Raw genomic sequence first — 16351 nt, 5'->3', positions numbered from 1 at the left:
TCGCGACCGAGCTCACGGTCGAAATCTTGGCGGTCACGCCGCTCATCTGTTGAGCAGGCAAAAGAACTTTACCAGCCAGCCCGATCGAATTACGGGGCTGCCGAACCCCCCATAGACTGGCTACCCTACGAAGGGCTTGATCAATTGCAAGAAAAGGACCAGCTCGCTGACGTAACCGCTAAGGCGGCAGAAGAACAGCTACGGAAGCACTATGAGGAAAAGATCGCCAAACAGCTCGAGAAGCTGAGAAGAAGGCCAACCGGCGGCAATCCACCACCACCAGACGACAACGAGTCGGATGACGGAAAGGAAAGGAAGAGAAGACGAGACGCAATCCGCCGCCGCACCCAACCGCCGAGCGACCCAGACGATTCGAGTGATTCGGATGGAGATGACAGAGCACGGGGCACGCGCTCGCCGGCCGTAAGGCTCTGCTGGAAGCGCTTCTCATTCAAACCAGACAAGTCTCAACACCTAAAGGGGGCAACGAACTTTCGCGTGTTCTTCGCGGATTTTCGGCTCGCACTTAAGGCGATCGGCTGGAAGGAGGAAATGAAGCTGACTTCGATGGATGAAGTGAACATAGCCGTACACCTGCGAGGTGCCTGTAACCTCGAGCCAAAAGGGCTCATCGTCGACATTGAGCAAGGCACGAAGGCCATGAAGAGACTAGAAAGCACCTACGCGCAGTCCGCCGATAACATCCACGCGACAATCTGGGGGAAACTCCGTACGCTCAAATACGATGGCAAGGATCCAATTAAGCACGTTACCGAATCCAGACAACTCGTACACGATTATGAAAACGGTGGCTCTTCAGTCAATGATAAGGACAAGGTCACGTGGTTCCTTGCCTCCCTTGAGGACAAGGCCATCTATTTCGTTCGATTACAGCGCCAAATGCAGAAGATGGTCGGCGTAACAGCGCAATACGTTATGGACGAGTTCGCAGCTGAATTTTACCATAAAATCGGCGACAGAAGGGATTCTAGTAGTAAATCCGGCAACTCCCACAATGCACAAGGCAAGAAAAAAGGGAAGAGGGACAAGAGCGGGATCGAGTGTTTTGGATGCGGCAAGACTGGCCACTTTAAGCACGAATGCAAGTCATCGAAGAGAGATAAGGAAGCATACCAGAAGAAACGCGCCCAGCAGAAAAGGGCCGAAGGAGAAAGGCCCTCGAGCCAGACGCCGGAGCCGAGCAACAACCACACACAACCGAAGCTCCCCGACGGCGTACGAACTCTACTCGACGGCAACACGTACTCCGTTAGGACATCGAGTACGAGGCTGGTAGAGGAGGCCATTCTAGAGCACGAAGACCAGCTCCAACAGGTAACCAAGTCGCACGCGGCGCCTCAGTCGACTTCAATGATTACACAGTCTCACTCGGCAGACATATTGCCGTCCTCGAAGCACCGCATCCTGTTCGACACCGGATCGGATATCCACATTACGAACTGCGAGCGCGACTTCCTCCCCGGCACGATGACCACATTAAAGAAGAAGTTCCCCATCCTAACAGGAGGAGGAGCTGTCTACGCAGAGAAAGTTGGAGCAGTCAAGTATCAGGTAACTGGCCCAAAGGGCGAGAATCACTACCTCGTGGCCCGACATGTATTCCTGATCCCCTCTTTTCCACTAAAAATATTCAGCGGCGAGTCCTTCTTTAAGGCCGGCGGCTACCTCGAAGGAAATAGCTCCTCTTGCGTCAACATCATGGGCTCTTCGAAGGTAGCCATTACCACATTGAACATACCGAAGCGCGGTTTTTATCTATGGCCATACGGACAGTCGGAACCCGGCAGACAGCCTGAGGGCGGGGTACACTATACTTGCGCGGCACTGTACCAGTTTGATCAGCCTGAGGGCGCCGGCTTGGAAGCATTTAGTGAGCAAGAAGCGTACGAGATGAAAGCGGCCATCAGAACGGCCACAGTTGGTGGCCAAGTCATGGTCACGGACGAATTGACGAAACAGATCGTCCTATGGCACCGCAGATTGTGCCATATTAGCGCAGAAAGGCTCATATGGACGATTCGTTACACCACCGGCATCGAGCTCGACCACAGGCTCGTCGAAGTCATCCCATGCATCGCATGCGATCTAGCCAAGATAAAGAAGATTAGCTCGAAGGACGTACAACAACGCGCTACTTATGTCGGAGAGATCCTTTGGTGTGACGTCGGCGAGATCAAGCCGGTCACAGTCGAGAACAAGCACTACTTTAGTCTGATTATCGACGACAAGAGCGGAGACGTCGACTTTTGTTCTCACGCGAAGAAGAACGGTGTGCAAGAGCACATCAACGATTACATCACCTTCACGCAGGATAGGTTGGATGCTCTACCGGCCGACGACAAGCCGCGTAGATATGTCAAGATCCTACGAATAGACGGTGGTAAGGAGTTCGGCGTAGCCGATCTTAAGTTACGCAACACGAGGACGCAGATCATAGCGTCGTCACCCCACAATCAGTACCAGAATGGCAAGGCGGAGCGAAAGATACAGATGATCCAGGAAGGAGCATCTGTAGTTGCCATCCAGATGAAGATACCGAGCTGCTTCTGGGACTACGTAGCAGCTGCGGTAGCAGAGGTTTTCAATCAGACAGGGCAGGCTAGTGTGAAGGGCACCACGCCACACGAAATGCGCTGGCGCGAACTAGAACCCGGCGAAGACCACAAACCATCTCATGATCACCGGAGGATCATTGGGACACGCTGTGTGGCCTACCGTGAACCAGCGGAGCGCGTCAAAGCAGAGAAGCTAGAAGGCAGCGGCGTTGAGTCACTATTTCTAGGCTATGAAGGCAAGCACATCTACATTGTCTGGCTCCTCCACGGTGGGCGAATTCTTCGCTCACCACACGTCATTTTTCACGAGACGATTGGCGACATTACCGACACACCGGATCCCAGAGATATCGTGCGATCCCTACCGCAGCACGTACAGAAGAGATTGCGCCATAGGCATGGCAAGACGCCAATCTCGAAGGTCAGGAACAAAGACAATAACGTCGTTGACGACGATGTTACAGACGATGAGGGCGTCATTAGACGGAAGCGTGGCAGACCGAGGAAGCATCCAGCCGTCAGGCATGCAACGATTGAGGAACACGATGACAGCGATAACCACTTCGTCCTCGAGGCGCCACCAGACGACTTCCTACGTCACTGCTGGCGTGAGGGCGTAGAGGACGACGAAGCTTCTCAATTCTCTGCCGAATTCCTCGATTCCGGCCGCCTCGTACGAGTCAACTACACATCGACCGACATCTCTGACCAGTTCGCCGATACGAATCCCACCGATCGAGCCCACGAAGCAATGAACACCGAGCTAGCGAAACACTGGCTAGAGCAAGAGTATAAGGACATATTCGAGCGAGAGGGCAGCGAAGATATATTGTTCGGTATGGCTACGCAATTCGGCCTACAACAGATCTTCGAGATCTTGACTGTCAAGACGCCAGACGCGCCGACGTTCAAGGATGCGATGGAAGGACCGGAAAAGGACGCGTGGATTGAGGCCATCTTCACAGAGATACGCACCAACCTAGAGAAAGGCACCTTCCGGTTCTGCGACAAGTCGGAGGCTATAAAGGGTCACCTTATCGACGCCAAATGGGTACTTAAGAAGAAATACCTATCTACTGGCGAGCTCGAGAGGTTAAAAGGCCGTATCGTTGCACGCGGTTTCTCACAGCGAAGAGGAATCGATTACAACGAGACATCGGCAACAACAGCGCGCGCGACATCGTGGCGCATCTTAATGGCATTAGCAAGCATCTTTGGCTGGCATGTCTATCAAATCGACTTCATCGCGGCATACCTTAATGGAAAATTGTATGAACGAATATTTATGAAGCAGTTCCCCTTGCTAAAACAGTATTTCGATGCGTACCCAGACGAGAAGGCGAAGTACAAGTACGAGCCAGAGAAGACCATCGAGCTGATGAACCCTCTCTACGGCCTAAAGCAGGCCGGTGCTACGTGGCAGCGCGAAGCACGGCGCATACTCAAGAAGCTAGGCTTTACTCCCCTACAGTATGACGACGCCATCTACATCAACCGAGAGACAGGAGATATTATTGCGTCGTACGTAGATGATTTCCTCCTGTTTGGCCCTAATAAGCAGCGTCTACAACAAGTAGCCAAGGATTTGGCGAGGCAGGTGCCGCTGAATGACCTTGGAGACGCTGACTGGTTCCTGGGCGTACGGATCACTCGTGGCGAGGATGACAGTGTCAACCTCGATCAACGGCAGTACATCGAGAAAGCAGTTGAATCCCTTGGCTTTACTAACGCAAAACCAATGGACACGCCGTTTGAGCCATCGCGCCTGAACGACATGTACATGGGAGCGGTAGACCAGCGTATTAGCCCTGAGAGAACTACAGGGTTTTCATCGATGGTTGGAAAGTTCAACTTCTCGTCCGTAATCAGTCGGCCCGACACGTCGTTCGCGACCTCAGCCCATGCGCGATATATGTGCGGTCCTACGGCTGAACAAGAGGCAAGCCTTAAACGAGTCCCGCGCTACTTGAAAGGCAACAGGTTGGCGATCGAATACAGGCGTGACCACCGACACCAGGAGTTCGGCAAGCTTGGCCTACATGGAGCAGTTGATTCGAGTTACGCCGGCAAGGATGGAGCAAAGTCGACCTCTGGTTACGTTTTCTTCATGGCTGGCGGTCCGATCAGCTGGCTATCGAAGTTGCAGACAGTAGTGGCGCGAGGAACAACCGAGGCAGAGTTCGTGGCATTGAGCATGGCCACAGCGGACGCAGCATGGATTCGAAACTTTCTCACAGAGTTATGCTACATGCCAGAAGGACCGATCGTCTTACTAGAGGATAACACGGGCGCGATCAAGTGGTCGAACGATTCGTCCATGACGAAGGAAAAGCGTCACATTCGCGTGGCATACCACTACGTTACACAGGAAGTCAACGCCGGCAACGTCGCTGTCAGGCATGTAGCCAGTGAAGACAACGCTGCAGATGGGCTAACGAAGCCGCTCGACAAGGCGAAACACCAGCGATCCATCGAATTGCTCGGTCTAGTCCCTAGCAACTAACACGAGGAAAGACTGGTAGGAGCGACAGTGAGATCGAGAAGGCTGGATGGTGCAGGCGGTCACGAACGGCAGAAAGAGTACATTAGTTTTCGGCAACATGCTCTCAATAGGCTTGGATTGACGTTCCCGAGCCTTACATGGCCATTTGAGGGCGTGTGGGCAGAAATGGCAGTGTTCGGCCCCGCACGGACCACCCAGTGTGGCCACTGTAGATTAGCCAGAGCTTACGGCAAGTAACGATAGTCATAAGAACAACAATGAACGGTGGGCTGCGATTTGCCCACAAATAGCCGTAGAGTCTGACGTCCACCCATTCTCTGTTGCTGTAAACCTCCAGGCTTCGTATGGAGTCAAGTCCAGAGGAAACCACTGCTGCTGGACAGACTTCCCCTTGTATATCACAAGTGGGGGTAGTGCAGTACCAGTCGCAGAGATACACTCTATAAGAGATGTCCAAGCTCGAGATCCAGGCTGTTTCTTCCGTATAGAACGAGTCACAGATGATCCTAGAACAAGACCATTTGATCCTCTACCTTCTAGAATACCTGTCTCATCCATATGGTATCGATTCGAGGCCTTCATAGCTTTGATCTCAGGGATAGCGAGGTATTTGAACCATTGCCTGATCACATTAGCTGAGGCTCCATTAATACGCTGGGAATCGATAGCTCTGCTTCTCTGGACCTTGACTGAAGGGTTCCTCTTGATAAAAGCCTGGACCCAGTTCTTTCCAAGTGGTTCGGTGTCTCCGTGGATCTGTAGGATACGCTCGGCGAAGACTTTGAGCTGTTGATGGGTTGGTGGGAGGCCTAGGGCAGCCTGGATTCGAACCCATTCAGCCAGATGAGATTCCTGGGCTGGAGAGAGCCTCTGGTAGTCAGCGAAGGCTATATCTCTTGACTGGGCTCCCTGAATCCGTCGTGAAAGAGTAGACCTTGGGACACCATGCTCATATGTGTCACGACCTGGGTTGCATCGCATTGGTAGAGACCTCGATTAGGTGCTATCGACCAAGATTCTACTCTAAGGAGCGAAGGAAAGAAGATCACAACTTAGGTTTGAGGGAGCGCGACTAAGTCATCCACGCTTCGCGGGGCTCCTACAAGGGTTATGATTGGCTTCCCATCTGACACTGCCACGGCAGGTGTTCCAGCTGTAAGTCACCTGGTTGTAGTGAGTCTGCGAGGGTTGACCTTCACAATATGCTGCTTTTCGGAGGCTTTGAACGGTAGCTATTGCTTGAAGAGCTCGATAAATATCATCTTCAGTATATTGACTCATATTAGTGTAAAGAAGACGTACGTAAAATTTCGTAACGATTGAATCGATATTGGTAAAGATAAAAGAGGTTGAAGTTAGAGGCTAGCGGTGTTGATGAGGCATTCTTGGGTGTCCCACATGTGGGGGTGTCCCGGATGTGGGTGTGGGACGTTATTGGATTTACAACTGACCAGGACTATAAATTAATTATTGGTACGTAAGGCTTCTATATACAGTCGATTGATAATCGACCGCTAATAAAATAGGTCTCGGAATGTATCTTTATGATAAGTTCCAACAAGGAAGTTGGCTTTATTATGTGAAGAGTACAATTCGCTATTGCAAGGTGCACTTCCAATGAGGGGTTGAAAAGATTACTGGTGTAGCGGTATGCTTATTCTAATGGAGTACAAGTGCAGTATGACTCGATTGCTAATCGATTATAGAACCGTGGACCTGATTCCGACTTCTCTCTAATGAGGGAGCTTCTTCATATGCAATCTGAAGAGAATTATAATGAGCTTTGTCGGTTCTTATCTAGTAAGCTCAGACGTCATTGATTAATAATCGAATACTAATGGACTACTACTTGAGTACAGCTAATTCCACAAATCCTAAGTTACGGGCATGGGCTTTACACAAAGTTCGACCAGCTATTAAGTGTGGAGTTCATCAGCATTGTTCTTGGATATCTCCTAGCGATTGGGATAAAATGGCGCCTTCAACAAATCCGGCTGAAGTCCAGCATCAACGAAGCTATCATTATGGGGCCGCTATCAATATGTAGCAGATTGCGTAGAGAAGTAAGTAATAACCCTAACTCAATTACTACTTGATAGCTAATCGATTTCTAGCAATCGTCAACTTGACGAAAAGGACTTCAAATCAGCAGCAATTTATAAGAAGTTCAGCATTCCGTACGCTTATCGACCAGCGTCGATCCAAGATCGATATGCAAGGTATACTATGCGAGAAAGTATGTGCACTCCTACTATCTAAATACAGATCGATTAATAATCAAGTAGTTACTACTATCCAAAAGCGACGTCGCGAGACCGAGAGCTTCAGCGATTTTCCAATCCCTAGCCCAAGTCCAACATTTGATTATGCCTCGAGTAGTAATCAACTAGGTATCCCCAGTTCAGCTGTCTCTGAAGCCCGCGAATTATCACAGTATAGTTCATCTGGATCGGCTCGATCGGGATCTTTACCTAGTAGATCGAAGTTCAAGAGGCATAAAAGGTACTCGAGTTTGATTCGATACGTAGTCGATTGCTAATCAATTGTAGTCTCAATCCACATCGAACGCAAAACACTTCTGGTCACACACAGGACAGTCTGGAAGCTCGATTCCAAGCTGTTGATATACTTAGACGAGAAGAAGAAGCGCGCGCTCTGAAGCTTCAAAACGATGAAAAGGAGCTAGAACTTGAAGAAAGGCGGAGACGACTAAATGGATAAGCTTTACTAGTAATGCTATCACTAATCGATTAACAATCGACTATGCCTTATGCTAATTATGAATCCTGTCAACGCCCGGCGATGTAAAGCAACGTAGCCCCTGTTAAGCCTCGTCCTGGTCTTCCTCCTCCAGATCGATTACTGCCGGAGTCTTGAACTTCGGCCAAACCACGCAGACGCCATCGGGCTTGGCTGGGGGGCACTCTAGTATTAATCGATTAGTACTTGATTGTATCGTATTAATAAAATAGCGGCACCAACCCGCAGCCTTTCTCTTCAGGCCGATACACCCGTCACAGGCTCGTCCGGAGAAGCCAACTGACTTGCGCATATAGACACCGTGAATTGTTCCATCCTAATCGATTAGTACTCGATCTATGGTTCAGCGGTCGGTAACCTGCCTTTTTGCGATGGATCGGCAGCTTCTCATCCTTCGCGGACGCGTTACTACCACGACGCGAGAACTCGCTTAGAGTCGGCTTGGTTTTGCTAGGGGTTGCTACTGGGCTAATTCACTGTGAATCAAATAACCGCATTGACCACCTTTTTGCATGCACCCCCATTTTGCAGGGTCTAACTGAATCAACCTAAATACTTCGTCCATGTTATTTATATACAGAACATACTTAATTTAAGTGTCCGAAGACTTAGATATATTCTTTCGAGCCCTCTTTTTAGGAGGGACCCTTCCTTCGAGAAAAGTATCAATTTCTAACTGCTTATCCGGTAAAATAGGCCGTATTCGCTTATTTCGCTTGTCCTGGGCTGTTCGGATCGCTGATAAGTTAGCGAATACTTTATTCGGGTCTGGCTCGACGGGCTGGTATATATCTGGAGCGTATTTATCGAGTTCTTTATATAGTTGCTCGTTTTCGATACGTAATTTGGCATTCTCGGCGGCCTGGAGTGTAAGGGCCTTGCCCGCCTTGCCTACTAGGGTACGAATCTTACGAGATACCCCGCCCTCGGCTTTCTCTATCGACTGTAGTTGGCTAGATAGTTGCTGCGCTTTCTGAGGACTAAAAGCAACTAAAGGTGGTGATATATGAGGCGGAGGATCTGGTGTATGAGGCTCCGGAGGATCACAAGATACGTCGACTAGTCCTTCGGAGCCTAGGGGCCATATACCAGTCTTCCGCCAGCCAGATTTAATATTTTCCGTAGTACAGGCTCTCTCCGAGGCACGTAGATATGCTTCTAGCATACGTTGCTTGTAAATTGGGGCTGTAGCCTTGTAGGAAGCTTAAGCCCTGGGCTCTTGGCGGTAGTAGGTCTTCAAAGGTGAGAACGGCCCGACATGGCACGGCTGGAGATCGTCACTGCAGTGTGAGGGTAAATACAGCACGGCGACTCTATTCGAGTAGGCTTTCCACATAAATTCGGCATGAATATATGTCTGGTGGCCGTCGAGGATAAGGAGTCGCCATTCAGTACCCCTAGGCTTCGTCTCGGAGAGAAAAACCTGATCTAACCACCTATTTGCGATAACTTTATTACTCCAGCCCTTACTCGTCGCGGTGTATTCCCACTCAGGGATATTTTGGTCTGGGAACCACTGTGCTTGGACTCTCTTGCCGGAAAATACGCAGACAGGTGTACCCCGTTGGGTATGCGAAATGTACTCTAACCAGGAGCACCACGACGAAGCGTCCGACTTTGATACACGTACCCGGCGTGAATTAGACGTCCCAATAACCGTACCATGCCCAGATTCGCCCTCTTGGACACCTGTCTCATCCATATTATACTCGTTGTCGGGTTTGATACGATACTTCGTACGTAAGCGTTCGAGGAGGGTGTAGAAGTCTCGGATCTTGTTCGAATCGGACGCTCTAACTCGGCTAGCATCTACGACGCACCCAATATTGGTACGTATCTGTGGATGGCGGCTAACGAAGTGATCCACCCAGTGTTGGCCGAGTGTATTGTTATCCCCTTGAGCAAGGAGGATTTCGGCAGCGAAGTCGGCCACATAACGCTTGCTAGGAGCCCGTCCACACACTTCTTCGTGTAGGATCCAGTTCATGATAACCTCCTCTTGCTCTGGAGTCAACTTTTGTTGCCTGGAGGCCGCGTCGCGATGCGAATTACCGTGACGAATACGGTAGGACAGTGTAGTCCCCTCGATACCGTACCGATGAGCTGCTACGGCCTGGGAAGAGCCCTGACGGACAAGCTCTTTAGCGCGTTCGATTCGCTGCTCAAAATCGTCCAGACTATTCTCCACTGGATTAGCCATTTTGTACGTAGATAGGGAGCAATTGCGAGGTAAATTGAGAGACGTCGTGTTGTTAAGGCGTAGAAATTCCCTGCAAAATGGGGGTGCATGCAAAAAGGTGGTCAATGCGGTTAGTAGTTAGAGTAAGTAGAGTTAACTTACCCAGACTCAGTATTGGTGATCTCAGTAGTACCGGCAGCCTCAGTAATACGCTGGTTCATAGTCTGGTAGAAGCCTAGTTAATCGATTAGTAGTAGATTACGAAATAACTTACGGTCGATCTTCTTCGCATCGACAACGTTGGCCTTACCCGGGGGGAGGTCCAATAAGGTGTACTTATGAGTTGTCTTCAGGTGGTGGCGGAGGTTCGACGGCTGCCACTGCTTTCTCTATTAATCGATTAGCACTCGAAAGGCAATTGAGTCGCTGTTTGGGATTACTCACGTCATTTGGGCAGATGGCGTTTTCCTTATCGTAGGCACGGCAATAGAGCTCGCCGGGAGCCACCTTGTAGAATCCATTCTTAATCGATTAGCACTCGACTCGCAATCAAGTTAATCAGGAAGAATCACCTCGTCCACCTCATATGGAGGCAGCCCATCGGGGCGAACGGAGTGAGAGGAGTATGCCTGATACGCCGGCTGGGCAAATATCAGTGAAATATTAGCCAAAATGGACGGGGAAAAGAGTATTCGAATCGTAATAATTAGATTTGGATGGTTATAGACTGTAATCGATGGGTAATCGATCGCGCTCACCTGTTTCTTCCAATCGAAAAGGCCGGCCATCTTGATGTCGCGTTGTGTGGGTTATGTCAGACCAGAACTCGTGAAAATTTGTGTCATTTGGCGACCATCAGAGTGGACCCGTACCTTCCTACTTCGGTTTAGTGCCCCACCATCTGGTCGCCTAATTAGCCGGGGTTTCCGTAGCCGGGGTGGTGGTCATGTTATCCGATCCCTCGGGGTCGGGGGGCAGCAAGTCCAAAACTCCAATGCACGAATTGTGATCAATTGAGCCTTATCGATCTAACGTAAGTAGGCAATGATTAGCATCGTGCTACCCCTGGTAAAATGCCGCGACAGCCCCCATTCATCCCTATCGTGATATCTGCAATATCGGGCTGCATCTGTAGGAGTACAGAATTTCCAGAGTAATAGCTTTGCCAAAGAAAGCAGAATCGCAATGATTCAAGATAAGATAGAAACGACTTTTAATTGAATTGTCTAAAGCGATCAGTTGACACCAAATCTCATAATGATTGAATGGTCGGCGAGACCCCATATCTAAACCCAGCACCCCGGATCACATTCAAGGAAGTCTATCCTTAGTAAGTCCCTGAAATTGAATATAGGAGAACCATATTTTTCTTTGTGATGTATGCCATATGCCCGTCTAGCCCGTCTTGTCTCCCGTTTAAGCATCGTCGCCAGAACTGAGCAAGCCGAATCCCGTTCTTTTCTCAAGCGCTTGGGAACTCCCAGTAGATACCTGGTAAAGGGGTCAGTCAGGAGCTCTCTGATATTTCTATGAAATGGAGTGTTACTTCTGTGCCTCGTTTCGAATCTGATGATGACGACGGTGATGATTCTTCCCCAGTCGACAAAATACCGTATCCTCTAGCTCGAGAACCTGACAATGAATCCGATGATGATTCGCCAGTTGACAAGATGCCATATCCTCTACTCTCTACAGTCTAAAGAGTCTCAAGTCAGCAATGGTTCAAAGTATACAGCTGGCAAGCATAATCTTGTGCTGTTGGATGGGGTGCTTACCAAAGGAGCTGCCAGACAGCTAACCCCAAGGGCCAAGGCAAGAACACAAGTCTTGATCTGCATGTTGGTGGTGTGGTAAGGTGTAAGTGGAGGGAGTACTGTGTGCTTGCGTGAACAGGGTCTGAGAAGAGTGCTTGATAACACGATGTCTGATGGTGTCGATGAGTACTTGAAGATTGAAGTACTTCGAGGATGAAATGTTTGCAAGAAAGAAGTTTCCTAAATTGAGCGGACGTTCAACGCCCTTTTATATTTGATTCTCGAACTCCAGGTCTAGCTAGGTCCATCACCTGGCCAAAGCCATGTCTGGTGATGTAAGGGAAGAATGATTCTTCAATCTGCCATGGCCATCCCCTATCTGGGCGTATTAGTTACTTGAAGAATCAAAGAAAACAGTGGGATGTGAGAGTACTTGATACATGAGAGCCAACAGAGTCTTCGTGTTCACCCAAGGTATCCGACTTGCTGTTCGGGGCCAGGGCGGCTTTACCGGCGAATCAAGTAATGTGTCACAATTCCACATTACTTCCGAAGGCCCAATTACCGTCTAGTTGAAGCTTAATGGAATTGATTCCTTGAAGCTTGGATGTGAGTTTGGGGGCCGTGGTTGCTGTGGTGAAGTGTGATCCAATCAGATTGTACAATGTAGACGCATGTAATTTTTGGATATAATACTGGCGGTTGGAGGTTGCATGACCTCACATAGCCTGGCAGGTCTTCGGTCTGACATGGTCTCCACAACCCCACAGCCAAACATCAAGACATATGCAGCTGAAGCATTTACCTAGGAGTACGACACACTTCGCATGTCACTCAATATTGCAAACAACGCATTTTATCAATCAAAAGACGGGAAATTGAACAGCGGCCAGTTCTCTTGATGATACCAAAATCATAAGATAATTAACGTTGATTTTATTGTAAAATCTGTTGTGGAAATAATAACCTCTAAGTAGGTAAGTTCCTTTTCTTCTGCCGTTGGCTGGCCCGCTACAGGGTCCCCACCCAGCATCCTCCTTTCGAGGACGAATGTTATCGTTGAGCATCGTTCGCTTTTCATCCAACTAAAAAATCTGATCAACTCAGTAACCAATCCTGGGTTGGCATCCAGTGTAGATCTCTGGGTGTGACAAGTGACATTTATTTGGTTTGGTATGGGGGGGGGTAGGGGGGGTGGTTGAAAATCATGCAAGTGCCCATAGAAAGCGAAAAAGATCGCCGCAATCACCTTCTATTTAAGGTAGTTTGGGAGCCAGTATGCAACTCCCCACATAAAACCTTAAAGCAGAAACTGAAAGGATGGTTCCTTGCATGATTGTGCATGGCTGTGCATGCCTGTGCATGCCTTTGCTTTCCATCAATTCTTCAACCCAGGGTGACATTATGCGCGATGGGTATGCAGAGATAGTCCCAGTACAATCTATTCTCTGACGCATGATTTCGCACCAGGATCTATACCCCAGGTTCTGCAGCAGTTCTGATGAGCGGGAGCACGAACATATGTAAACCAGGTCATAGTTGGGCCAGGTGGGGCACATCCTTCGTTATCCAATGCATTGTTCACAATCTCGAAGGAACACAACATAATCCGTACTGTGGGAAGCTGTGGCCTCAGGTATGGAGGGGTACGAGGCAGGCAGGCACGGATTGTAATACTTAGGGACCCCTCGGGGACAACTTCGGATTGGTCCCTTGCACCCCTTCGTAGTACCAATACAGCCCCCAGTCGGAATCCGCCAAATACCCCGATCACCTTGTGGTGCTAGGGGTTGGCCCGAGGGCACGGTCATCGGTACAATACGGGGCAAAACCACGTTCTCTGGACGGGCATTTATGTAAACACCCCTGACCCACGACACTCATTGGCTCATCAGCACACTTCAACAACAGCCGATAGTTCCCCTGGCGTTGAACGCTAAGTGTCGGGCGCTTGAATACAATGTTTCGTAGGCAACCTTCTTTGGCCACCAGATTGCTTTTCAGAGCCCCCCTGAATGAGATCTCTTACCAGGCTAATATTGTGAAGCCAATGGCACGCATCTTCTTATCGCGCAAGTAAGCCGAGATGTTACACCTTGTTGCAGTTCGGCACACGTCCACAGGACTGGACTGGGATGCCTGACAACATACTTGAATTACCAGATTGTTTAACACTATGCAGCAGGCTGCACTCAATTGCCGGCCGGGTTTTGTTCCATCCACTGCTACCTTTAGTCTTGGCATCCTTCAAGCATGCACTTCAAGGATTTTTTCCTGTGTAAGCGACTGGTCACCTGTCAACAGCGAAAACAAGGTTGTTCTCGAAGCATGACTGCATCTTTCTTCTTCGTTTCATTGCAGCAAACCAATGGTCGGAAAATTAAAGTCAATGCTCCTGACAGCTGTAATACCATGGATCGCGGTAAAGATACTTACCATTGCGTTTACACAGCTTCATGGCAAGCCAGCAGGTTTTATCTTTGATCAAAGGTCCAACATCTTCTGTGAGGGCAGAGTCGTGTTAACAAGCACCAATAGCTGGTGTATTAAGAGTTTGGTGGACTTAGTAAGTTTGGCGCCTACTGGTGAGCCTGGGTGAGATCTTCGTCAATTTCGCCGTCATATACAACAATAACAAGATAAGTAGGCACGCCGTAGATACGCCAGCAACCGGCCCCACTTTTCTATGGACCGACGCTAACATAGCGTCGAGTTGTTGTATGACACAACCAGTTATAACTAGCCTTTAATTAGGCGTCGAACAGGCGTGACGCTAAATCAAATTAGGAAGGAGGAAGATCCACTCTACCCGTCGTATCTTACGAAAATTTGCACCACTTCTTTCTCATACAATGAAGTACATCTATCATCATAATAGCCGGCCGGCCTCTTCAAATAGAATAGAAGAAACAGGTGAGCACGAACGATTCCTTTTTAACCACGGGTCGTGTTGTCAGGCCCTACATGATATCAACCCACCAGGTCTCCATGTCAATCTTATCTTCATTACAAGACTCGGAGACTAGTGAGTTATAGTGGATGGTTAACATACCTGATGCGCGCCAGTTTCGTGCTAGTGGAGCCGACTTGTCTTGAATCTCTTGTGCGGCGGTTAATACATCTAACATGAATCAATAGAAATGTGACAACGGTAGGTGGCGCATACAAGCTGAATGTTGATGCACGTAAGACGAACACATATAGAAAACCATATGTTGTTTATACAAGTTGGACATCAGGTAGGCAAGGTTAGTATGAAATGAAACTTCCCCGCAGAAACACTGCAGAGAAGTTTTAACAAGTGGAGGGGGTCTGAATCGAATCCTACGCCAACCTCTTACCTTCATGGTAGAATTTCGAGTAAACTCAATCTGTCCCTAATCAGTGGCATGATGATCAGTAATGCCGTCAGCAGCGTTGTCGGTTCTCTCGGCGGGGCTACATTTGCCAGTACGACTGTAGCTGTCACAACCTACCGGCTCACAGATGTTAGAAATGGAGGAATGATTAACTGCGCGTTTGGTTCTACGAAAGAGGACGAGCTATGATTATATATACTCCTGCAAATATTGAAACGGGGCCAGGCGATCAGTAGGATATACCTACCACCTAACACACTGAACAGACGGCTCCAGGACCAACAGATCTGTTGGTCTGATCAGACGAAGATCGTGGTACTGGTTGCAAGAGCTTCGCTCTTGCAAGTCTGGTGCGCGAGTTGGTCGGATGTGCCTCTGAGACTCTCGTCGGAATGATTCTCAGAACAAGACGTCTGGCTCTGGGAGTCGAACTGAAGCTCTCACTGGCACTGGATTTCTCTGATCAGAACAAGATACAGGCTTTTGTCATTGTCAAGGCTAAGATAAGAGCAGAATAATAGGATTTCGAAAGTAGTGTCTAAGTGCACGTAGGAATGAACCGCATAATTGAAGGGCTAGCTAACTAGAATAGAAAACAAAAGTCAAGTTGATTGAATAAGATGATGAAAAAGATGACGAGTTGTTGAAAGTCGCCTGTTATCTCCGTGTCCCTTTTTGAAGTAAGGAAGACAGAGGAGCCCTCCCTAGCCCCCGTAACCTATTTCCCTGATGTCCGGCCTTACCCCGTTACAATACTAGGTGGATTACTTCGTTGATCGCTATCCACAGATACGTACTAAAGTTAGGCACGTCGTAGATACTAGCTGTCACGACCTGGGTTGCATCGCATTGGTAGAGACCTCGATTAGGTGCTATCGACGAAGATTCTACTCTAAGGAGCGAAGGAAAGAAGATGACAACTTAGGTTTGAGGGAGCGCGACTAAGTCGTCCACGCTTGGCGGGGCTCCTACAAGGGTTATGATTGGCTTCCCATCTGACACTGCCATGGCAGGTGTTCCAGCTGTAAGTCACCTGGTTGTAGTGAGTCTGCGAGGGTTGACCTTCACAGGATTTAACTATTGTATGCTGTTAAGCCACACTTCTATCACCTCTAAGCCTCGTCACCGAGGGCGATACATGGATCTCCTAGAAAGCCTGCAGAAACATCACAAATACAAGAGGGACCTGCATTCGTTTCCCATAGCTCTTATTACTGTGA

General features: G+C 48.9%; 3 protein-coding genes across 3 annotated transcripts; 1 reads left to right on the top strand and 2 right to left on the bottom strand.

Moving 5' to 3' along the window:
* Positions 1–6855: 6855 nt before the first annotated feature.
* Positions 6856–7800, top strand: BCR38DRAFT_471548 (uncharacterized protein; the record flags this gene model as incomplete). Its single annotated transcript, XM_040862865.1, has 6 exons — positions 6856–6879; positions 6939–6999; positions 7130–7142; positions 7194–7298; positions 7345–7581; positions 7629–7800. 6 exons carry the CDS (start codon positions 6856–6858, stop codon positions 7798–7800), a joined length of 612 nt encoding a protein of 203 aa, XP_040720146.1.
* Positions 7801–9925: 2125 nt separating this feature from the next.
* Positions 9926–10821, bottom strand: BCR38DRAFT_421368 (uncharacterized protein). The gene is made up of 5 exons (XM_040859437.1): positions 10777–10821; positions 10591–10659; positions 10463–10540; positions 10181–10407; positions 9926–10016 (listed from the first exon to the last, which is right to left on the bottom strand). Exons 1-4 carry the CDS (start codon positions 10804–10806, stop codon positions 10258–10260), a joined length of 327 nt encoding a protein of 108 aa, XP_040720145.1. The 5' UTR covers positions 10807–10821; the 3' UTR covers positions 9926–10016; positions 10181–10257.
* Positions 10822–11116: 295 nt separating this feature from the next.
* Positions 11117–11988, bottom strand: BCR38DRAFT_421364 (uncharacterized protein). Its single transcript, XM_040859436.1, has 2 exons — positions 11794–11988; positions 11117–11714 (listed from the first exon to the last, which is right to left on the bottom strand). The coding sequence occupies exons 1-2, from the start codon at positions 11854–11856 to the stop codon at positions 11526–11528; spliced, it is 252 nt and encodes an 83-aa protein (XP_040720144.1). The 5' UTR covers positions 11857–11988; the 3' UTR covers positions 11117–11525.
* Positions 11989–16351: the final 4363 nt, after the last annotated feature.

The sequence above is a fragment of the Pseudomassariella vexata genome (genome assembly GCF_002105095.1).
Source record: "Pseudomassariella vexata strain CBS 129021 chromosome Unknown BCR38scaffold_2, whole genome shotgun sequence".
Lineage (NCBI taxonomy): Eukaryota > Fungi > Ascomycota > Sordariomycetes > Amphisphaeriales > Pseudomassariaceae > Pseudomassariella > Pseudomassariella vexata.
Note: the sequence above shows the minus strand (reverse complement) of the source record. Positions and strands in the feature narration are given on the sequence as shown.

Bases quoted from the DNA above. Each gene is read 5' to 3' on its own strand.
- BCR38DRAFT_421368 (XM_040859437.1), bottom strand. From the start codon at position 10,806: ATGGCCGGCCTTTTCGATTGGAAGAAACAG. The intron at 10,541-10,590 runs GTGATTCTTCCT...TAATCGATTAAG, and splicing joins CTCCATATGAGGTGGACGAG to AATGGATTCTACAAGGTGGC. The intron at 10,408-10,462 runs GTGAGTAATCCC...ATCGATTAATAG, and splicing joins ACGCCATCTGCCCAAATGAC to AGAAAGCAGTGGCAGCCGTC.
- BCR38DRAFT_421364 (XM_040859436.1), bottom strand. From the start codon at position 11,856: ATGCAGATCAAGACTTGTGTTCTTGCCTTGGCCCTTGGGGTTAGCTGT. The intron at 11,715-11,793 runs GTAAGCACCCCA...GAGACTCTTTAG, and splicing joins GCTGTCTGGCAGCTCCTTTG to ACTGTAGAGAGTAGAGGATA.